Source organism: Scyliorhinus canicula, chromosome 15 (assembly GCF_902713615.1).
Source record: "Scyliorhinus canicula chromosome 15, sScyCan1.1, whole genome shotgun sequence".
NCBI classification, from domain to species: Eukaryota; Metazoa; Chordata; class Chondrichthyes; order Carcharhiniformes; family Scyliorhinidae; genus Scyliorhinus; species Scyliorhinus canicula.
The window spans coordinates 124,363,093-124,388,046 of record NC_052160.1 but is presented as its reverse complement, the minus strand read 5'-3'; the positions used below and the strand labels follow the sequence as shown (position 1 = coordinate 124,388,046).

Here is a 24,954-nt window from a genome sequence, read left to right as displayed (position 1 = left end):
ACAAGTACCCCCACTCAACCCTGTCAAAGGCCTTCTCCGCATCCAATGCCACCACAATCTCCGCGGGTTTGCAGTTTTCTGTCCATCTTCAGCTCTGATGGGGCAAATTCACATTGCAGTGGAGTGGATCTGGAAGTTAAAAGTGCTGTTGGAAAGTCATTTTTCTTAGAAGAGCTTTAATGTTGTAGATACCGCTTTCCACCTCACTGTTCAATTCTGGATATCTTAGGTAGCTGGTGTAGTGTTGTAAGCTGTAACTAATGGCAAATTGGATTAAGTGTTTATTTGCAAATTGCAGGCCATTTTCAGACACAATTTTGGGCCAAGATGACAAAGCTTCCAAACATTTTATTCAAGGAAGGCCGTCGTCATGTGTAACTGCTTCACCTTGATCCATCGGGAGAAGTAGTCAACCACAATGACGAAGCACTTGCCATTAAAGATGAATAAATTGATTCCCGACTGTGCCCAAGGCCTGGCAGGGAACAATGTGGGGATGAGGGTGTCCCTTTGGTGTTGTTTGTGCAGCATACACAGCGAGCAGTTTAGTGTTCATTTCTTCAATAGTCCTAGAAATATTTTAAAAATAGGAGCTAGAGTAGGTCATTCGGCCCTTTGAGCCCGCTCCACCATTCAATATGATCACGGCTGATTCGCTATCTCAATTTTATACTCCTGCCCTCTTCCCATACTCCTTCCACCTTTATAGTATAGAAGTCAATTTCCTTCTTAAATACATCCAGTGACTTGGCCTCCACAGCCTTCTGTGGTAGAGAATTCCATAGATTCACCACCATCTGAGTGAAGAAGGTTTCTTCAGATGGAATTTAATCCTGAAAAGTGTGAGGTGTTAACAAGGAAATATTCAATGATGGCAGCACACTGGGAAGTCCTGAGGAACAAAGAGACCTGGGTGTGTTTGTAAATAGATCTCTGAAGACAGAAGGGCAGGTTAATAGGGTGGCGAGAAAGGCATATGGTACTCTTGCCTTTATCAATCGTGGCATAGATTATGAAGGGCTACTTCCTTATTTGGGGTTACGGTCAATAATTAGGGTCAGAGGTCAGTGTGGGGGCTCATTGTAGGATCAAACGATAGGGTTAGGGTTAAGATTTAAGGTTACGGATTAATACAAGGGTTAGGGTTAGGATTAGGAAAGAGAGTTAGGGTTTGGGGTTGCAGTTAGGGATTAGGATCATGGGTTAGGGTTAGTGTTAGGATTGGGTTAAGGTTAGCGATATGTTTAGGTTGGAGCCAGGATCAGGGTTAGGCCTCAGCAGCATTAGGCCTTAGCATAAGTCTTCGGGTTGAGATGTGATTAAGGTTAAGGATTTGATTGAAGGTTAGGGCTATTCAGGTCAGGATTACAGTCAGGCTTCAGGGCTAGGGTAATAGTCATGGTTGGGTTTGATTAAGGTTAGGGTTGATGTTCCAGTCAGGGTTCTGGGTTAGCATCAGGGATAGTCTTGGGGGGTCGGGTTAGTTAGGTTTAGTTTGAGCTGCAATCAGAGCTAGGATTAGATTGAGGGTAAGGAAATATGATTCAAGGAACTCAAGGAAAAGGTCAATGTAGGGAATTAAGGATGTGCATTATTGTTAGGTTTATGTTTCAGGGTTTCAGGAAAATGTTGTATCCGGCGTGGAGACCTTAATGTAGGACGTGCACTTCATGATGGAGGGATCCTGACTCCCACAGTTTAGAGCATGCACTCCATGATTGAAGGCATGAACTGTATGGTGCAGAACATCAACTGCATGATGCAGTCGCTTGTGAGAATCCACGAGTGTCAACACCAGAGGATGGCGGAGCTTCTGGATCTCACTCTAGATGCCCCTCTATCCCATGGAGGAGCCTTCAGGCATCCACAGGGGCGACAATTGGCCAGAACCCAGAACCTTCCACCCAGAAGACCCTGGGTGCAGTCAGCCCATCTATCTCCCTAATTCCTGTGACCAACATTCCTCCAGCCCCGCACATCGAGTAAAGTTACACCACAAAATCCATCCTGCTCACGAGAGACTTGTGGGGGTTCATAGAGAGGATTCTGAAAAGGGAATGAAGGTGGTGAAGACAAGGGTATTTGGAACATTAATTGGACTTCAGACACCTGAGGTAAGCACTTCTGTGGGAGCAGATGTGAGGACTGAGGTAGATGAGAGATCTGCTGGTCTAAGGGGAAGGTCAACCTATGTTCCTCTTTGTTGTAGCCAACCTCATAACTATTTTAAGGGACACCAGGTTACTTAAACTCTTGTGGAGAAGGATTGGCTTGTTCCTCCAGACACTTCAGCGAAAGCTGAAGTATTTGCGAATGAGATAGGTAGAAGTTGTATCTCGATTCCATTGTATAAAGTGCAATTGGAGTGTGATTTAGTGTCGGGTCCAGTAGTTGTTGAAGTGGTTAAGGAATTCCCAGTAGAAGGAGTAGACTTACTTTTAGGGAATGATTTAGCAGGAGAGAAGATTGAGGCTTCATTTCTGGTTACAGGGAGTCCGAAGGAAGGACTGCAGTTAGCACCTGAGATGCCAACAGTAGGGCATGTGGAGTTAGGAAAACCCATTGGGCAGTAGATGACTCGGAGAGAGAGATGTTGATGGCTGTTGATCCCATATCTGAAGACAGTGGTAGTAAATCAGATTCTGAGCATTCTCAGACCAAAGTTGACCATAAGGATGAAGAGTCAGATGAGAGTCTTGACTTTGATTTTAGCTCTGTTTATGAGGTAATGGTAAACAGTTGTTACAAGAGTGGTGGCAAGAAGGAAAAGTTAGACGACAGTTTTGACTTTGATTTTGGCACTGGTTACAAAGAATTGATCTTGAACAATTGGTAAGCAATTCTTCCAAATCAAGGAAAGGAGATAGCAACTCAGAAATAGAAGGTGAATTGGACCTTGCTAAAAGTAACTTGTTACTGCCTCTTGCAGCAAACCCATTGCCATTCGCTTCAGGTGAAAGAATTTCCCAGGGCAGGCTTGCTCTGCAGTAATGTATACCTGACAGATTGGCATCTGTTATTCAGGACAAGGGCCATAAGGACTGTGAAGTGATACCAAGTGAGTGGTTGGTTAACCCACATCCCTTGAAGGTCTACAGAGCCTCTTCGAGTAACAAAAGCAGATAGCAAGGGAGGTGAAGTAACTGGCAATCAATCCCTTTTGAAAGTTAAGGGGATGGTGGATGAAGAACCCTGTGGTGGGTCTGGAACCCCAGATGTGAGCAAAAGCCAACACTGTCATTGATCCAAAATTGTACCATACTCTGATTCTGAAAGTAGAGAAGCAAATTGGAACCTGAAAAGCACAAATCATGTTGGTCTGTATTGCTAATCGAGGATGCAGGTGGTGATTATGAAACTCCGATAAGGGGATAAAAATTGTCATCCAAGGAATATTGCATTTCAAGTAAACCAACCCTGAGAGTATTGAACCCCCAGCTGCACTTGTTGCTGAAGGTAGTCGCGTGAAGACCAAGGGAGAATGTACAGCTGGAAGTGTTGAAAAGAGTCTATTGGTTCAAAGTGAACCCAATACTCCTCTCACACTTGACAATCCTACTTGTAGTTTAGTTGTAGGAGATCCTCGACATTTGGTTAAACATTCATTGGACAATCAGGAAAGACTAATGGTATTACGAGAGACCGAAAGGGATAGATGTAGAACATGTACAGAAAGATCGTAGACTGAGTTGAAGGGAAACCACCAGCGGGCACTCTGTTAACTTCCCATGGTGGGGACCCCCAGAACTTTGAACCACTAAAGCTACAACCATCTCGACTAAAACCACAAAGACTGGCTCAGTTAGAGACTGAGGAACAATGTATGTTGGACATCTTGCAGAAACAAGCAAAACTGTTGTGGTCCATCGAATGCTGAGGAGAATCTGAGAGATTAGAACATAGAACAGGCCCTTCGGCCCTCAATGTTGTGCCGAGCCATGATCACCCTACTCAAACCCACGTATCCACCCTATACCCGTAACCCAACAACCCCCTCCTTAACCTTACTTTTATTAGCACACTACGGGCAATTTAGCATGGCCAATCCACCTAACCCGCACATCTTTGGACTGTGGGAGGAAACCGGAGCACCCGGAGGAAACCCACGCACACAGGGGGAGGACGTGCAGACTCCACACAGACAGTGACCCAGCCGGGAATCGAACCTGGGACCCTGGAGCTGTGAAGCATTTATGCTAACCACCATGCTATCCTGCTGCCCTTGATTGATGGGCATGTTGGAGGATAAATCAGTGTCAGCCACCCAGAACTTTTCCAAACCATTGGTAGAGACATTTAAAACACGGGACACAGGATTATTCTGCTGGAGTTTATTATTGCAACAATTCAATGTTTAAATTGTACATATTCCGAGAAAGGATAATGTGATAGCAGATGCTCTGTCGTGTGCTTAAAAGCTGACTCATTACTCATGTAAAAACGAGGAAAGGGACTTGTATAATGGGGCTGGTTTAATGGGTATGTGTGAGTGCTGTATGTCTTGCATCCCTCATAATGAAATATTCATGCCCAGAAGTTTCATTCTTTTAGTGGGGGGGGGGGGGGGGGGATTTATTGTAAATCCTTGTCAGTCCCTTGTTTTCCTTTATTTCCTTCTCTTTTGGCTTTTATAATTTATGTACCTGGACAGAAAACTCGCCCATAGAACATGGAACATACAGTGCAGAAGGAGGCCATTCGGCCCATCGAGTCTGCACCGACCCACTTAAGCCCTCACTTCCACCCTATCCCCGTAACCCCTCCTAAACGTTTTGGTCACTAAGAGCAATTTAGAATGGCCAATCCACCTAACCTGCACGTCTTTGGACTGTGAAAGAAAACCGGAGCACCCGGAGGAAACCCACGCAGACACAGGGAGAACATGCAGACTCCACACAGACAGTGACCCACCAAGGAATCAACCTGGGACCCTGGCGCTGTAAAGCCACAGTGCTAGCCATTTGTGCTACCATGCTGCCCCATACTTTTAAGATAAGATAAACTGCACCTTTAATTCAGAAGCAGGAGATGCCCAGTAGGCTGTGCTGATGTTCTGACATCAATGATGACACATCTCGATGGCCTTGGCTGTTGGCCAATGGATTACTTTCTGTTGGGTCTATTTTATTGGGTCTTAATTGACCCTCAATGCTGATTAGTGCTGGTCATTCCAGAATGTTCTGCAAAGGCAGGTTTATTCTCAGGAGTTTTAGTTTTGTTTTGAATACAAGAGCTGAAGAAAGTTCTTTTGGAATGTCTCTCTCTGAGGTAAAACACTCTCAAATACCCCAGTTGGAGGCTCTGTTTTCTTCTCAGCCGAGCTGGTAGGCGTCCTAGGGAAACTGAACACCAAGTAAGGTTAAAATTCCAAACTGGATGCTGGGCTTTGAGTGGAAACAAGGAACCTTAACAATTCAATCTGGCCACCAGCTGAGCAGGGACAATGGTTTAAAAAGTCCTTCTTGCAATCTCGTGTGGAGACCTCTAGTCTTATCTCAGTGAGGTTGATAGTTATTTTGGTGGAGTTGAAAGCAAGTGAGAATTAGAAGAGGCGGATCTTTCGGGTGAAGACCCAGGTTAATATGAGTTAAAGTGACTCCCCAGAGGGGATCCCTCAGCCTGAGATTTCTGCCTGAAGGTTTCAGCCAGAAGACCCTCATTAGCCAACCAACCGGCGGTTCTCAATCACTTCGCCTCCTGGAAGGACAGTCAACTTTAAAAACAACTTCAGCATCCGAAGCAAGTGATCTTCCATCTCACATTAATCCTCTAATAAATTTACCCTCTCCTTCCCTCTATGTGTGCCATGTTGTGTGTGTTTGGGTAGAGGGGGGGCTTCCCTCTATGTGTGCCATGTTGTGTGTGTTTGGGTAGAGGGGGAGATGGTAAAAGTGTGTGTGTGTGTGGGGGGGGGGGGGGGGGGGGGGGGCAGTAGTGGATTAGCTGCCTGTTATTCTAATATAATTATTGCATCCTTCTCACTATTGATGTTACAAATAAACAATTGTGCTTCACTTACAAACCTGTTGCCTGTAAGCCATTGAAGCAGTCAAGGGTCAAAGATCTCAGAAACTATACACAAATTATTGGTCAATTCACTTGTGTTGGGACACTGGGTGGGCCTCTGGCGTGGGAGCACAACGAATACTTGTCTTGTGCCCAATCTGCACTTATAGCAAGAAATCATAAAGAACATCATGATAGACCTGCAACAAATTGTAAAACTATGAAGAGTAGTGAAAATATCTCTGGAATAGGAAACAAGTTAACAAAAGATAGAATGTTGCGAACTAATCTTTTGTTTACAAATTATTTAAAAGACTATTTTTACTTTCTGCTTCCAAACCACAATAAATAAATAATGTAACCATTCACTCCATAGAAATGTTGCACTGTTTCCAAAAAATTAATGTCCACATCCTGCAAATATGAAACATTGGCTCTTTTTCAAATTTAACTCTTAAGTGATCCCACTTCATAGTCAGCAAGGTTTGATACAGGGCTTAATTTACCCCCTTTACACAGAGTTACAAGACTATTTCAGTATGTCACGTAACATTGAACACAAGTCTGATGGGCCTGTCTTAATGAATTTCACTGTATGTTCTGCTTTTATGGAAGCTCTCATTGTACTCTAGTTCTGCTTGCTGTTCAGTTGTCACTAAAATTGATGTTCATTCATTTTACAGAGTGCTGTATTTCACGATCCCATCATGGCAGGAAAAATGCAGCAAGCCATGCAAATGTCCAATTACTTCAGCAGGACCGTAAAATCCTGCCAACGTAAAATTCCGCCCAGAGATCACATGATATATTTATTTTGATGGGCCTGTTGGACATACAAGTAGTGTGTTGCAAGTACAAAAATTCCGCTCCACAAAATTTGTAACTATTATACAATGTGATTATATAAAACAATTTAAGTACAATAAATGTCTATAGAAATGACAGCGTTTCATCACATTTTCAATTCATTAAAATGTTTGCATGGTGACATTGTGCGAGGCCCAACACAGTTGTGAATTTGAGCAGTCCAGCAAGTGAGTAATGCTAAGTTTCTCTGATACCTAATAATAATCTTTATTGCCACAAGGAGGATTACATTAACACTGCAATGAAGTTACTGTGAAAAGCCCCTCGACGCCACATTCCGATGCCTGTTCGGGTACACGGGGAGAATTCAGAATGTCCAAATTGCCTAACATCATGCCTTTTGGGACTTGTGGGAGGAAACTGGAGTATTTCCGGAGCAAACCCAGGTGCAGACACAGGGAGAACGTGCAGGCTCCACACAGACAGTGACCCCAGCCGGGAATCGAACCTGGCACCCTGGAGCTGTGAAGCAACAATGCAGCTACTGTAAACCAATGGCTTTGGATCCCAAAGTGGGGGTGTTCCTGGCTGGATCAGCATTTATTGCCCATCCCTAATTACCCTTTAGGGAGCATTTAAATGTCAACCACATTGCTGTGGATCTGGAATCACATGTAAGCCAGACCAGGTAAGGATGGCAGATTTCCTTCTCTGACGAACATTAGTGAACCATCTCCGACTGAATCTCATTGTGAATGCTTTTCAATCATAGAGAATGTTACATAAACATACTATTTTATTACTTAATTTTTTAAAATGCATGTTAGATATGTTGAATAATTGTACTTTCTTTGCCGTTGAAAGCCCATTGCCTGGATCCAAAGCCACACTGGTACCGCAGTGACATTACCCAGTAAAACACATTTAACACAACAAATTAAACAGAACTTGAATATTTGAGGACGATTTTACATTAAATTGCAACTTTGGCGATACTCAACCTAGTCCAATTCGATTGTATGTACTTATTTAATGGAATGCCCCATGCTTTCCGTCATTTGTGCTGAACCTTCAGCAATGTCCAACTTAATGAGGAGCACCAGCCAGAAGGAGAACCCCGATAACGTTGTTGCACATCTCCTTTCTCGCTTCTATGAAATATCTTCTTTTATGGTAACGTGTTTGCAATTGTTTTGTCTCCATGAAAATCAGAAATTATTGAACATCTGCTTGTTCCACCCTAGTATAAATGGTATTATTTGGTTAGAAGAACTCCAACAGTTAGCACAACATAAGATTGGACATTAGTAACAAATGACTTTGTATTTTCTGATGCTAGGTCCTCACTAACAGAGCCAACACCCATATATACATTATACCAGTATAGATAAAAGGTGGTAGGATCATATGATGTAACACTATCAAAGCACATTAAAGCACTTAATTTAAGTTTAGGTGCAAAAGTAGTCCACTATTGAATAACAAAAGAGCTGAATTACAGATATATAATTCCAGTGGCATCATTGTTTTCTTAATGGATCTTAAAAACAGAGTCAAATTACAGGTGTGGTCAATAATTGTTATACTGCACAATATTCATTACACAAATCTTGGTATTATCATATCGACAAAATACAAAGCAGGGTTAATATTCTTAACACACTTTTGTTTGCATTCAAGGCATTTCTTCAATTTGTGAATGTAAAGTATTCCAACAAAGTGGGGCAATCAGGCCACATCCACCAATAAGAAGGTGGCGGATGAATCTCGGTGGGGCTCACCTGTTTGGCAGAAGATGGGCAGAAACAGCACAAAGCTCATGGAAATTCAACTCCCTAGGCCATCAGGAAATGGGAATCAATATGGGGGCTAAATCACATTGCCAAGTGACCTTACTGTGGCAATAAAAGAAAATAACTCCTCTGAGAGGGAAAAAAAGAGGTTGAATTGCTTCCTCAGACAATGGCATCTTTTTCTTAGTCTTTGCTGAGGAAGAAAGTACTCCCTAGCTCAACACAACTGCATCCCAACTCCTCCCACAGCCCCCCATCTCCTCCCTCTCCCTCCCCCTGCAACTTCCCATATATAAATCTGTACTTGGTTTTAATATCAATACCAATATTAATATCAAGATTCGATGTCACCCCCCCCAGACAAGATGAATTAATTGATAAAGCCTCCCTCATACGAAAAATGAATAAGAATATGAGACAGAACTTTGAACCTATTCAAATGCACTAAGTACTATCTTTGTCCCTTCACTTTCTGATTTGAAATGTCCTTCATTTTTTTGTGACATCCTTGATAGAAACTTATATGATATCCCTTACTTATCACAGTTTCACTGTTAAGTTCTACTTCGCATCACAACTTTAGCCACTTACAGATGCATGAAGACAGCCTAGCATGTTACATAATGAAGCACAAACTGGTCTTTATGTTATGCCGTTTCTTTGATTTCATTTTTGGATGTGATGTTGATCTGTCAAGAGGATGAAAGAAGTGGATATTGGTTGAAAACAAAAATAAACCCACTATTCAACATTTAAATCAAACATGCTTCACACTCCATCCCAAACTTTGAACAGAATTTGGAGACAATGGATAAAGCATACCCCAAGTATTTTCAATCCTTCTGCAATGAGTCTGCACTAAATCGTTTCTCTGCCACTGCATTCTGATTATTGTAATCATCCGTTGAGATTTGCATCAGTATTTTGTATCAAACTAATGATCATTTTTTTCATGAAAAAAAATCAAGTTTTGATTGACAGCTCCAAACAGAATCTTTGGACCACTTCAAACAGAATTAAGTGCTTTCCAATCACCTCCCTTCATGGTTGTGCAACATTGTGGTCAGCGAGGAACTAATCGCATTTAACTCTGAAGAGGTCCAGGAGCTGTCAATCAAAGCTTGATGTTCATAAACATTGCGGTTCATTTCTCAGCTGATTGCTTCAAAGTTACTCAACCCTGAAGGGAGATGAATGGAATAATTCTGTCAGACAGGGTGTGTGGAAGCTGTCAATCACAGCATAGTAAAATCATTATCAAAGAGAAATGAATGAATGGTTTGCAGATCGAATATCTGAGGGGTTAAACCCAGCTGACTGGTTTTGTCTTTTCACTCTGTTTCCTCTGACTGAGCCAACGGGTCTATTGCCCAGGTGAGTGTTAAAGCAGCGATTCTTTTCTCTGCCTCTGCCTGGACTGCTCTCTGCCGGGAGGCTTACTGACAGAGGTCTCTCTCTTCTTGGGGGGGCTTTGTTACAGGTGGCTCCCTTTCTTGGCCTCATCCTGACAGGGGTCCCTATTCTAGGCGGTCTGTGCAGAAGTCTCCTTATTTAGTGTGTCTCTGTGGGGGAGGGTCTCTTTATTTAGGGGGTCTCTGTGGTGAGGCCTCTTTATTTAGGGTTCTCTGTTGGGGGTCTCGTTATTTACGGGTCTTTGTGGGGGGTTCTTTTTTTTAGGGGTATCTGTTGGGGGTTCCCTTATGTAGGGGTGTCTGTGCGGGTCTCCTTATTTAGGGGACATCTGAGGGGCTTCTGTTTATTTAGGGTGACGTGGTGGGACAGTGGTTAGCACTGCTGTGTCACAGTGCCAAGGACCCAGGTTCAATTCCAGCCTTGGGTGACTGTGTGCAGTTTGCATATTCTCACCGTGTCTGTGTGGGCTTCCTCCGGGTGCTCCGGTTTCCTCCCATTGTCCAAAGATGTGCAGGTTAGGTCAATTGGCCATGCTAAAATTGCCCGTTAGTGTCCAAAGATGTGCAGGTTAGGTGGGTTTACGGGGATAGGGCAGGGAAATGCCGAGGTAGAGTATTCTTTCAGAGGGTAGGTGCAGACACGATGGGCTGAATGGCCTCCCTCTGCACGTGTAGGGATTATATGATTCTATGAGGGGGGTCTCTGTGAGAGGATTCTCTCTATTTGGGGGGTCTTTGTGAGGGTCTCCTTATTTTGGGGGTCTCTGGGGGTCAGGTGCAATTCTGCTCGGGCTTGTGAACAGACTCTCAAACGGAGAATCCTGCCCATGATATGAGCTCTTAAGCACTGTTGCTTTTGTTTGATTTTGATCCTTACTCAACATATCTGAAACCAAGTAGGTAGCCTTTTTGAGTGTTACCTGTGCCCATGTGTCAAATGAGTGTTGACATTCTAACCTGGTTAAAACTGTCCCTTTCAACATAATAAAGAAATAGTTACTGCAGTATTGATATCCTGCCACTAGATGTCATTAACTCCATTACTTACTCCACCTTGGCCGCGATTCTCCGCTCCCCACGCCGGGGGGGGAGGGAGGGGGGGGGGGGGGAAGAGAATCGTGGGAGGGCCGGGCGAATCACGCCACGCCGCCCTGGCACCACCCGCGATTCTCCCACCCACCCCCCCCCCCCCCCCCAAAATGGCGTGTTGCATTTTGCGACACGACGCTCGGAGAATCGGCGCTTGCGGTTTTTCCCGGCGACGGGCAATTCTCCGGCCCGGATGGGCCGAGCGGCCTGACGACCCCGACCGGTTCACGCTGGCGGCAACCACACCTGGTCGCTGCCGGCATGAACATCGCGTGACAGGTAAGTGGTCTGTGGGGGGGGCAGAGAAAGGATCGAGCAGTGTCAGATGTCTGGCCCGCGATCGGTGCCCACCGATTGTCGGGCCGGCGTCTCTAAGAGACGCACTCTTTTCCCTCCGCCACCCCGCAAGATCAAGCCGCCATGTCTTGCAGGGCAGCGGAAGGGAAGACGGCAACCGCGCATGCGTGGTTTGGAGCCGGCCAACCTGCGCATGCGTGGCTGACGTCACTTAGGCGCCGCCGGCCGCGTCATTCTCGGCGCGCTGCTTTGACGCAAGCGTCAAGGCCCGGCGCCTGAGATTCGCGCAACGCCGCTCCTAGCCCCTCCGGGGGGGGGGGGGGGGGGGGGGGGGGGGGGGGGGGGGGAAGAATAGGGGCCGAGGAGCGGCCTCCGACGCCGGAGTGAAACACTCCGGGTTTCACTCCGGCATCGGCACTTAGTCTCCCTTTGGGAGAATCGCATCCCTTATCTCTTCAATCCAACTAAGAATCATTACATTTTGTGAATGTAAATCTAAATTTAACGATCCCCTGATCCATTAGCCGCATGAAGACATGGACATCTATTAGCAACACAAAGTCAGCAGTCAACTTGACTAGTTTCTGTTTTTATGTTACATATTTAAAACCGTTACTATTTAAAACCATGGACAGACTAATTGATTTTTGTTTTGAGTCAGATGAGTGGGGCTGGATTCTCTGCCCCCCCCAGCCCTGTGTTTCTCGGTGGGGCACCATTCGCTAGTGGAGGGATTCTCTCTTCCCGCCACTTGTCAATGGGATTTCCCATTGAAGCCATCCCATGCCGCCGGGAAACCCCCGGGCGAGGGTGGGCTGTGGTCGGGAAAAGGAAAAATTATTGCATGAGTAAGTCTGACACTTCCACGAAGTGCATGCTATCTGCAAGATTAAAATATAGTTGAACCATTTCCTGAATATCTATGTCGCAGTTTGCGAGTGTTTGGCAAGATGGGGTTATAAAAACGAATGCATCTGACATTTGGGGTCAGCATCAAATGTTCCTGATCAAGTACATTAGTACAGGACAGCCAGATGCACAGGAAAATGTATTTTCCTCCGTTCTGATTTAAAATTTGAATTAGATCTTTGGAGAGGCAGCATAGTGTTGAAAAGAATAAATGTTGTATTTATTCAAGATGAGAAATCCCTTTATTTTTCTGCCATTTGATCAGCAAGTCGTGGGCTTTCTGCAAACAAGAGAATACGTGTATGACCAGTCCCAGGTTTCTGCTACTGGCAATCATAGATAACACCCGGAGAAAGCTCCCTTTCATTTAGCCTTCCCAGTATGGTGGTTGGGGGGAGGGGGGCGCTGAGCAGAACCAAGAAACTCTCTCAGGACAGATAACTCCAATCAGCAAATGGGCAAAGTAGAGGATGGAGCTTTGGCCTCAGAGTGGTATCCCATTATCACATACGTTTCTGTGCTCAAAAAATAAAGCCAGAATGGTAAGTGTGAAACATTTGCTACTTACTGGCAGTGACCATTGATTTTACTTGGTGGACGAGTTTTGGTTGTGATGTTAGAAACATCTGACTGCTTTCCTCTCACAGTAATCCCGATGCGTATATCATCATTTACTGCACAGCTAACAGCCATGTCCTGTTTAGATGGTCCATTGCTTTTTTTTACACCCGTCTTTGCACAGACTAATGCACTTTCACTAGTCTTTTGGTGGGGAGGTTCCTTTGTAACACAGTTTGATGCAGTACTTAGATTGACAATTTTGTTTGGCCCCAAGGTTGCTGGTTCCAATATCACTGGCCCCGATGTTGCTGGTCTCAATGTCGCTGGTTCTAATGTTGCTGGCCCCAATGTCGCTGGCCCCGATCTCGCTGGTCTCAATGTCGCTGGTTCTAATGTTGCTGGCCCCAATGTCACTGGCCTCAATATCGCTGGCCCCGATGTCGCTGGTCTCAATGTCGCTGGTTCTAATGTTGCTGGCCCCAATGTCACCGGCCTCAATATCGCTGGCCCCGATCTCGCTGGTCTCAATGTCGCTGGTTCTAATGTCGCTGGCCCCAATGTCGCTGGCCTCAACGTTGCTGATCTCAACATTGCTGGTTCCAATGTCACTGGTTCCAATGTCACTGGCCCCAATAGTGCTGGTCCCAACATTGCAGGTTCCAATGTTGCTGGCCCCAATGTTGCTGGTCCCAATGTTAAAAGGTGTGTAGCCGAATGCTTTGACAGGTTCTCAGAAACCTGTAAGGATGACCGTTTGGAGTCACCCTGGGAGGAACTGCAACCGCTTGCCTGTGATAATTGCAACTTCTTCATGTGTTTCACTATTAATACAGTGTTGATTATTTGCTATGGGGAAAAAGAGATCAAATAAGTCACAACATGCAAAATTAAAGACTGTTTGAGGTACTCCTCAGAAAGATCAGACAAACCTGTAAAGAAAATGGTCACCAGTGACACAATGCTAACATATTTAATAATCTTTATTATTGTCACAAGTAGGCTTGCATTAACGCTGCAATGAAGTTACTGTGAAAAGTTATATCCAATATAACTGAGAGAATTCCATTAATATTTTTTCTCACACTTATACTCAATTTACTAAGTATGTCCGGTAGAGCAGTGTTTTTCAAACTTTTTTTCCCGGGACTCACTTTTAGCAACCAGTGGACATTCGGGACCCATGATGGCCGACGCCCGTGACCCATGCCAGCCGACCTTCATGACCCACGCCAGCTGTCCTTCGTGACATACCATTTTCACTTATCTTTAATGCGGCAGGTGAGCCTGCTTGGTCCTCACAATCTCACTTGCTTCGTCATTCAGTGTTACATTTCTGCGAAGGACGATTTAAGTTCGCGCTGCATCCTTTGAAAAAATCAAGAGGTTTGTCCTCAAACTCCCATGCTTAGTCTCCAAATGCCTTTGAAGATTTTACACTTTCATTTGCCAGTACTTCCCTTTATATAACACACATGGGCTTTGCATCCTGATTTGCATTGGTACTCTTAAAGCCGAAGCTCAAGAAATCATCTTTCTACAGCTTTAATCCCGATTTCAGTTTCTTCTTAATTGTTTGTTCACCAGAAGCCCTGGAGCTTTGGATACAGCTCTCACCAGCACTGCTTTGACCTGCCGTGGACTCTCCTGAGAAGCTCTCTCCAGCAGATTCAATTGTGAGATCCTGGCCTGTTTGTACCTCTGGCCCTCTCTTCCTTAATACAAAATAATCCATCTTCAGTTCTTCACACAGTCCTGTTGCTTGCTTGCTGGCAGCTACAAAATGAAAGAATCGTTCCTCTATGATTTTGCATCCAAAGCGCAGGTGTACAGGGCAACTGGTGTCAGTGCACATGCCGGGCACGTGACCTTTTCTTTGCCGCTGCCTCTGGCGGAACGACTCCATTGTTCATATTTAAAGGCCGGTCGCGGCCGACATTCTTTTACGTCGACTTTGAAACTTTATTTCCTATACCTGATTTTTCCAAGTTTACGACTTTTAGTACTGAAAATTAAACAATTTCAGTCGAACATATGCATCCTTACATTAGCACATAAACTTTGTTTTAAATATATTCCCATTTCTTTAGAAATTTAAACAAGTACAGAATAAAGTACAATCTTGATTTTTATCTTATGATTTTAGACAAGATGAAGTAACTTGTCAAACACACACAATGTCACAATCTTATTGGTTCCATTGCATCGCACTATCCAAACATCTTAGTCATCTCCTTCTCCATTCTCACCAAAAGCACTTACGTCCTGGTTTCCAGAGAGTGGCGTGATGATTGTGTAGGTTACTTCCAGTGTTCACATGTCTCAGCCATATTGACGGGCCTCGTTTGATCGATATTCCTGGCTGACAAACATGGCCTGGCTGCCCTCTCACTGTCCAGTAGCTGCATCCACCCAGTCACGGACTGCTGGCCACTTCCCGCCCAGTACTTCACGTTGTTGGAGTGCAAGCAGATGTTGCGTCAGCTTAACACTAGGTGGTGGGGGATGAGCCTAGCAGCACGCAGAGGACATGCACTACAGTGGAGCTCCAAGCTGGGGCCACCACTGTTAGCATCGCGCATCAACATGGACGCCCGTCAGCCTCAGTCCCCACCCACCCCTTCCCGGCACGTGCGCGGTGATCAGCACACAGCCCAGTCTCGCGCCACCTGCCCCCTCAAACACCGCAACCAACCAGGTCTGCCCATGGCCGGCAATCTTAACAACCAGTTGCGCCATTGGAGACTTCGTCCTGCAATCGGGAAGGCCACAACCGATCGCACCCCAACCCTCCTGACCCACCCTGAGTTTGAAAAACCCTACTGTAGAGGCACATTAAACACTTCTCCTACCAAACTGAAGGAATAATTTTTTTTTGAATGGAATACATGCAAAATATGATAGAATCTTAAAAGTAATCTTCATCTGAAATACTGGGTGAAATTTTCCTCCCCCTCTGTAACGTGTCCTTTCATCACACCGTTGTCAACATGGTTTCCCGTTGAACACACCCCCGGCCGTCGAGAAACCCGCGATAGGTTGCTTGCAGGCTCCCAAAGATCCTCCACCATGAATGGCCAGAAAATCCCACACACTTTATTGACTGAATGTTATCAACTGTGTAATTGAAATTGTAATGAGGGATCTTTGACTGAAACAACTCTTCCAAAAATAAATGCATTGTCACCACACTTTACGATGTCTCACAAAAACAGTTGACACTGAGCAGAATTTAATGCCCTACCCCATGGCATGTTTGGTGGTTTGGGACATTTATTCAGAAGGGAGAGTGGTTGCTTTCCCAACTCTACCCCAATTAAATTTATGATGGGAATGTCCATTTAAGGGCCTCATCCTGTTCTAACCCAGTGGTGAGCAGGAAGCTCACCATGCAAGGAGCATGACCATCAAACATGTGCCGGGTAGCTTGCAGACTCCCAATGGGTTCCAAAGGCACTTAGTGGATGATTGAGAGATTCAGCATTGGGGAGTTTGGGTAGAATGAGAATCACACCGCTGCCCTTGTTATTGACGCACCTCCCATCTCCCCCATCCCTCCTTTCACACACCAGTGGCCTGTCATCCAACAGAGAATCCTAGGCTAGGGGTGGGTGTCTGATTGGAAACAACCACCATCTCCCCAGTGGTGCAGCTATTAAATAGAACTGTTGGCCTCAGGTTGGCTAGCAGCTCTTAGTGAGCGGGACTTCTTCCCTTGGGGCCCTTGATCCCGGGAAAGGCCTGACAAGTAAAGTGCCAGAGGGCAGCCAATTCAGTGGGCCTTCTCCAAGAGAGGCATTGTCACCAATCAGAGTTTGAAAGGAATGGCTGCATAACCGACACTGAAATCTGTAGTCAGGAACTTTTTCAGAACATAACGTCGCAGGAACTCTGCTGAACGTCTAGATTCGACATGTAAATTCTCCACTTCCCGCCCCTGGCAGCGAGACTTGCGATCAGGCGAGAATAGCGTGCAATGGAAAATAATCGCAATTTACACCCCGCGCCGATTCCAACGCTATGCTCCAGTCCCCCACTGGCAGCATTAGTGACGTTTGCACCCTCACACCAGTGGGCCTATTCAAAACCTTCATTTGGAAGGATAAAAGTCTCATCAATGGGTTGGACACTCCATCCTCTCAGGCGGAAGTCATGCGGCCACTGATTGGTGCAAGTATCCACAAGTGGGGCCTGGGCATCATAGCTGTTGGAGGGGGGGGGGGGGGGGGGGGGGGGGGGGGGGGGGGGGGGGGGGGGGGGGGAGAGAGGGTAAAGAAAAATCTTTAAAACTATCAAAACGTGGTGGGCTTGCGGGGAGTGGGGGCTGCCTGGGCTGGGAGGAGCAGCAGGGAATGGCTTGGTGCATGCTCCGTGGTCATAGAATTTACAGTGCAGAAGGAGGCCATTCGGTCCATCGAGTCTGCACCGGCTCTTGGAAAGAGCACCCTACCCAAGGTCAACACCTCCACCCTATCCCCATAACCCAGTAACCCCGCCCAACACTAAGGGCAATTTTGGACACTAAGGGCAATTTATCATGGCCAATCCACCTAATCTTTGGACTTGGTCTTGGGGTTCCCTCCTCGTGATTGGCGTGGCTAGGCTGAGACCGCCATTGCTGCACTATGTGATTTAAATGCACTCCTTTGGTGCTACTTACTGGCCCCTGGCTTTTCCCACTGCTGACTGTTCTCTGTGTCCTCAGAGAGCCTCTGGTGATGTGGCAGCCCACCCTGGCCACCCCTCTGGAAACCCTCACACACCAGCAGTATCATCAAGGGTATGGGCGTGGCCATGCTCAATCACTTACCATTATGAACATGAATCAATTGATTCTTTTTTCAAATCATGTTCTTTAAATACAACGGTGGCAAAAATTCAGCCTTGTCGTCCTGATTTTAAAATACTGCTTTTTAAAAGTATCTAAAATTGCCATTTCCATTTCCAACTGCTGCTTCACCAATAAAATAAATTTGCCGTGGTCCCAGATGACCATTGGCTGCTCTCCCTGTGACTGGTGGTAATTTAACCTGAGGGTCACCACAGCTCAGGTGAGGGGACAAGGTTGAGAAGGCAGAGCCTTCATGAATAAGCTCAGCCGGTACAGGAATTGAACCATGTTGTTTGCCTCACTCTGCATCATGAACCAGCTGTCCAACCCACTGAGCTAACCCAAACTGAGCATAATAAAAACAATTCTAATATTTTCTGAAATAGGTTCAAAGGGATAGAGCAATTGTAAAAATGTGTATGTAATAATGCACGCAATAATGTTGTGTAACTAAATTAGCAAGATCAATGCAATGACAGGTTTAACAACAGTTATGAAATACATTCCACTTGGGACTCACCTTCCATTTACCTCTTGCAAAACTCTTGGTAATCTGAATGCCGACAGGATGACAGATATCCTGTAGTGGAGTGGTGTTCTCTGCAATCCTGTCACGAGGCAAAGGGAAAAAAAGTTCAGCAGGTAGGTTCTCGGATCCGACTTCGCCCCCCCCCCCCCCCACCCCCCCCCCCCCCCCCCCCCCCCACCCACCCCCACCCCCAGCGAGAAAGGAGAATTTGGCGCTGAGCCAAAACTTCATGCACGGAGAATCCCGCCGGCGTGAACGGACGGGGAATCCCAGTCCAAAAAGCATCACAAACCATTACGGAGAAGAATCAATTTGATATTTTAAATCCACGGGCGTGATCTATCGGCCTTGCCGCGCCCGACTTGGGGGCGGTAAATCTCACGAGACGTCTCGTTACGCCTCGTGTGATCTAACGAGATCTGGCGAGGCGTCGTGATCTGGATCCGGCCCATTAGTTAGTCTCAGTCGAATATGTCTGCGTCAGAGTTACCCAACATCCAGGACTAATGGCCTTGCTTGGAGACCCTGAATGGGCACCATTTAGCACTGGTTTCCAAAACGTGGACCAGGCGTACCAGCACTTGGCGGGGGGGGGGTCTCCAAGGCAATCGGGGGCCCGTGGGTGGTCGGGCTCTGGGCAGAGTGGACTTTGGTACCCCAAATGCCACCTGGACACCATGACACGACCAGCCTGGCAGTGCCACCCAGGCACCCTGGCAATGCCACGAGGGTACCACCCTGGACACTAAAGGGCAATTTAGCATGGCAATCCACCTAACCTGCACATCTTTGGACTTTTTCTCATTTTCCTTTTAGTGGCATTAAAACAGTTCACACAGATTCAAAGCCATTATGCTTATAATAGTTTACCAGTGGTGTCGTAGTGCCTGGTCACAAGTGAAGCGCTTTGCTGGGTCCTTCTCCAGCATGTGCCTGGTAAACGCTTTTGCTGTTTTTGAAAATGAGGAAAGAGAAATGAGAAACAGCGCAGTTGGTAATAAGACAGCATCGTTTTATACACTCTCAGCACAATAATAAAGCTTATTGCCAGTGCTTTGTTGTATTTCAATACATTCATAAGAACACAAGAACTCGGAGCAGGAGTGGGCCATCTGGCCCCTCGAGCCTGCTCCGCCATTCAATGAGATCATGGCTGATCTTTTGTGGACTCAGCTCCACTTTCCGGCCTGAACACCATAACCGTTTATTCTTCAAAAAACTATCTTTATCTTAAAAACATTTAATGAAGGAGCCTCAACTGCTTCACTGGGCAAGGAATTCCATAGATTCACAATCCTTTGGGTGAAGAAGTTCCTCCTAAACTCAGTCCTAAATCTACTTCCCCTTATTTTGAGGCTATGACCCCTAGTTCTGCTTTCACCTGCCAGTGGAAACAACCTGCCCGCATCTAGAACATAGAACATAGAACAGTACAGCACAGAACAGGCCCTTCGGCCCTCGATGTTGTGCCGAGCAATGATCACCCTACTCAACCCCACGTATCCACCCTATACCCGTAACCCAACAACCCCCCCCCCCCCCTTAACCTTACTTTTAAGGACACTACGGGCAATTTAGCATGGCCAATCCACCTAACCCGCACATCTTTGGACTGTGGAAGGAAACCGGAGCACCCGGAGGAAACCCACGCACACACGGGGAGGACGTGCAGACTCCGCACAGACAGTGACCCAGCCGGGAACCGAACCTGGGACCCTGGAGCTGTGAAGCATTTATGCTAACCACCATGCTACCGTGCTGCCCCATAGATATCTATCCTATCTATTCCCTTCATAATTTTATATGTTTCTATAAGATCCCTCCTCATCCTTCTAAATTCCAATGAGTACAGTCCCAGTCTACTCAACCTCTCCTCGTAATCCAACCTCTTCAGCTCTGGGATTAACCTAGTGAATCTCCTCTGCACACCGTCCAGCACCAGTACGTCCTTTCTCAGGTAAGGAGACCAAAACTGAACACAATACTCCAGGTGTGACCTCACTAACACCTTGTACAATTGTAGCATAACCTCCCTAGTCTTAAACTCCATTCGTCAAGCAATGAAGGACAAAATTCCATTTGCCGCCTTAATCACCTGTTGCACCAATGTATTGGAAACGTCAGTTTAAGAAAAACTCAATTCTTGAACAAAGATGGATCATTTTCGAACAAGTTACCACACTTTAGAAATCTGATCATAAGCACTTTGATTTTTATTATAACAAAAGTGCCTGAACAATGGGCACGGAAATGAACAGACCAAGAAAATTACTGCCTATCTTCCTCTAAAGCTTAGAAAGACCCATATACTCCTTTAAAGAAAAAGGTGGAACTGCAGTGTAAATCATATTGAGGTAAGTCAGACCAAACTGGTTAAGAGATTAAATAAATGTCCTGATTAAAATATGATTCCTTTATCAGCAAGTAACATTTCACTTCCACATATTCTACAGGGCAAACAGGAATTTCATATTTACTGCAAAAACTTTTTTTTACAAACAAATTTTAGTGAGACTCTAGCTCCTTTATAATGTATGAATATTTTTCAGTGCATTTCAGTTCAGAAAATTGCACTATTACTAAGTAATTCAGTACAGTGACTTGGATAATATGTCCAACACACCACACTCCTCCGTTGAAGGTGAGCGCTTACTCTGAGCAAATAGCTTTAAAAGGACTTTCACTTCTGTTGCAGTCAGCAGCACTCAACTATGATCTCAAAGGAGAGATCTAGAAATTTCTGTGGCTTGAATTTCCACTTTCCTGATGGCAGTTTGCATTTTATGCCTCGTCAAAAGTATCTCTAAAGTGTTCAGCAGCAGGGATGACAGCAAGCAGCCAATCACATTGAAGTAATCTGACAGACCGAAAGCCAGGAAGTTAAAAGCACTAATTATCCTTCATTTGTAATCTCAAATAATGGACAATGAAATAAATAATTATGATTATATTAAGAAAAAAAGCTACAATTTCATAAACAAACTTTTTTTTAATGTTAAAAATGTTTTGAATTTTTGATTGTCGTGCTTTAATTTACCATTCCACAAAAGTGGAATTAGCTTTTCAAGGCCATTGGGGGTGTCCATGAGTAATTATGATTTTAGCATGTGTTAAAAGCCCAGTTATACTTAATTCAGCAAGTTGTTTTTTTGTCAAGCATTTTAAAGACAAGAATAAAAGCATTGAATCGGATGCTTCCCCCCTTTAATTAATTGCTTAGGGATTGTACTCTGGTTGCTTATGGTCATATTTTCAAAGTGTAGAAAATGATTAATCTTTCTTCAGGAATTGAGTTTTTCTTGAGCTGAATTTCCCAACAAAGCACCCTCTGACACCCAAAGACACTGTCAGTTCGACCATCATTCCACCACAATAAATCCTGCGTCACCTGTTTCTGTCCACTCTGCTATCAGAGTTTTTAACCTGTCCAGAAGAGATCATATTATACATAATAGATACATTGCTTTTACATTGAAATATTTTCGAAACATGAGGTGGTTAAATTCCCCAAATTATGTTTGAAATAGGAAATACTTCTGAAAGGCTGATGTGTTCTTCTGGTGGTTTGATCTTGGTCCATGCATGTGTCTGAAGAACCTCGAACGACACACATGGGATTCACAGACAGTTCATAGTCATTTTTAGATTGTTTCACATCAGCATCTTTCAGTATGAAAGTTGTGTGCTTCCAGTGGCAACATAAAGATAAATTTACTGGTCATTTTGAGACCTGGGGCAGAATTCTCCGACCCCCTGGGCGTGAATCCTGCCCCACCATGTCCCGAATTCTCCACCCCCCGAGATTCGGCGGGGGCGGGAATCGCGCCGTGCCGGTCGGCGGGCCCCTCGCGCCAGTTGGCGGGCCCCCTGCAGCGATTCTCCGGCCCGCGATGGGCCGAAGTCCCGCCGCTGACAGGCCTCTCCCACCGGCGGGACTTCGGCCCACCTATCTGACCGGCGGGGTTGGGGGGGGGGGGGGGGGGGGGGGCACGGGGCGATCTGACCCCGGGAGGTGCCCCCATGGTGGCCTGGCCCGCAATCGGGGCCCACCGATCGGTGAGCGGAACTGTGCCGTGGGGGCACTCTTTTTCCTCCGCCTTCATCATGGTCTTCACCATGGCGGAGGCGGAAGAGACCCCTCCCCTGCGCATGCGCCGGTATGCTGTCAGCAGCCGCTGATGCTCCGGCGCATGCACGGGCTTACGCCGGCCGGCGTAGTTCTTTCGGCCCCGGCTGGCGTGGCACCAACTGCCGTTCACGCCAGCCGACAGAGTGGGAACCACTCCGGCGTGGGCCTAGCCCCTCAACGTGAGGGCTTGGCCCCTAAAGGTGCAGAGAAATCCGCACCTTTGGGGCGGCCCGACACCGGAGTGGTTCACGCCACTCCGACACGCCGGGACCCCCTGCCCCGCCGGGTAGGGGAGAATCCCGGCCCAGATTTCTGCAGCATCTTCCCACCTGCTGTTTACCAGCCTCCTGTGACATGTGAATATGCTGCATTAGGGGCAGGGTTTCCCTACTGTTAATGGGAGCATCATATCAACTAGCTGGCCATGGTGCCCACATGCTCAAAATAACAAGCCCTCTAAACATCTGGTTTCAATGAAGACCAGTTGACGAGCATGAGAGCCAAAGAAATAGGAGCTGGAGTCAGCCACATGATCCCTTGCGGCTGTTCCACCATTTAATAAGATCACGGACAATTTTCTACCTCGTCTCCACCTCCCACATAACCTTTGATCCCCATGACCATCTAAAAATATGTCGACCCCTGTCTTGAACAGGCTCCCAGGCTGATCATTTAGAGGCCTCTAAGGTATTGATGGAGAAATGGTATTCGCACAGTTTGCTCTCCCAAGCCCCTGGCAGCACTATTAAAGTTGTTTGACAATACAGTAAAACATTCACGGGGACAGGAGAGCGCAGTCAAAGTAAAATGTCAGGCACTACAAGGTTCCACAACATGCAAATGTATGACAATGAAATTATTTAAATAAAGGTTTAAATCCTGAAACTATGGGACTGCCAGAATAAACAAACTGCGGAAAACTTTCAATCTTCATCTTTACAGCCCCATAAAAAATATCTTAGCTAATGGAACAAGACGTCACAGTCATTCAATTTATTAAGATATATACACCCTTTACTTGTAGTGCTCACACACCATGCTCAGAAATATCATCCCAGAATGGAGAGTGAAATTCATAGTCAGCCTTTGAAATTCGATCAAACAGTTTATACTCAGTCTCTTCATAGAAAGGAGGATAACCACATAGCCTGTAAAAATAAAACAAAATTGTTAGTTTCAATCTTCTATGTTGTGACCAAAAATATACTGTCAGCTATCTGCTGTGTTGGGAAAGAAACTGTTCAATGGTTCAAAGTCCAGGAGAGGAATTATAACCAGACACCATTCCCCACCCTGCCCCACCCACAGGAAACTGATAGGATCGGATGAGGTACCTGTTTTACACTCAGCCCAATTTTATTTCTAGTGGTTTATGTAATAAGGACACAGCGAGTCCACTCCAAGTAAATTAAAGAAACATAGATATATCCACTGGTCAGTATATCCCCACCCAGTTCCTATTCAGGTTGGTTCTTTACTGGCTGGCCGTTAATACAAAGGTTAGTAGTGTAGAAGCTTGTACTCTGCAAGGACCATGCACCCACATAGGGCCCAAGCACGCTATTACAGTTTCAATCCTTTTTTTTTAAATTTAGAGTACCCAATTATTTTTTTTCCAATTAAGAGGCAATTTAGCGTGGCCAATCCACCTAACCTGCACATCTTTGGGTTGTGGGGGTGAAACACACGCAGACATGGGGAGAATGTGCAAACTCCACACGGACAGTGACCCAGGGCCGGGATTCGATCCCGGGTCCTCAGCGCCGCAATCCCAGTGCTAATCACTGTGCCACATGTATATAGTTTCAATCGCAGCAGCTTCCTTTTGGGAATGTTTTCTTAAAATGGCCCCTCCTATCGTTTCCTCCACACCCGAGCCCACGTTTATGCCCATTTTCTGAATAGGTATCTCAGTGTCACACTGCATAAGCTTACAACTCAATCCACACCTACATCAATTCCGTGCCCTGCAAACTTGCATAAAGTGAATTTCTTCTTTGTGAGCATCTTGCTAGTTTTTGTTTGTGTAATTAACCAGAAGGCTGTCGATGCCATGCATGTATCTTATAGGACTGGTTATAGAAATTTCTACATAACAGCAGCATAGATTTCACACCTAGACATTCAATATATTTCCAAATTGAAATCTCTGACGTGAACATGGCTCTCGGTTTGCAGAATTGTGTTGACTCTATCTGAAGGAGGTGATTGAGGCTTGTTTTCACCTTGATTGGAACTAGAACAATGTTTTATGAAACCATCTGTTAAAAACATTACTTTCAAGTTTAAAAAAACTTTCAAAAGAACTAAAGGTCTCCTGGGTCACCTTTACATTTTGTTATGATCAGGTGAGGAGGGGTCATAATGGCTCCCTTCTTTACCAAAGAATTTGCTTGCCGATTGAGTGAGTATTCAACCTCATACTTGCTGTGACCAGAAAACATACAACGGACATGTTTCCTCGAGTTCTTTGAAAACAAAGGAGGATCATTTTTATTGTACCGAACCCAATCTAGGAAAATATTTTTAAAAATTCTCTGACTTCCACATACACACACGCACAAAAAAATACATTATTTGAAGTCCAGTAAAGT

The 24,954-nt window shown here is 45.5% G+C and overlaps 1 protein-coding gene across 4 annotated transcripts in view; it reads right to left on the bottom strand.

Annotated features, from left to right (window-relative positions):
• Nucleotides 1-7,227: 7,227 nt before the first annotated feature.
• Nucleotides 7,228-24,954, bottom strand: part of LOC119978356 (calcium/calmodulin-dependent protein kinase type 1G-like) — a 44,635-nt gene continuing 26,908 nt past the window's right edge. For 2 of the 4 annotated variants that reach the window (XM_038819930.1, XM_038819931.1), the window contains exons 8-13: nucleotides 23,396-23,508; nucleotides 19,102-19,180; nucleotides 18,223-18,310; nucleotides 12,882-13,720; nucleotides 9,198-9,295; nucleotides 7,228-8,053 (exon numbers count right to left, since the gene is read on the bottom strand). In XM_038819930.1, coding sequence (XP_038675858.1) covers nucleotides 9,223-9,295; nucleotides 12,882-13,720; nucleotides 18,223-18,310; nucleotides 19,102-19,180; nucleotides 23,396-23,508 — 1,192 coding nt within the window. In that variant the 3' untranslated portion in view covers nucleotides 7,228-8,053; nucleotides 9,198-9,222. The other 2 variants (XR_005463423.1, XM_038819932.1) reach the window with 2 other exon arrangements.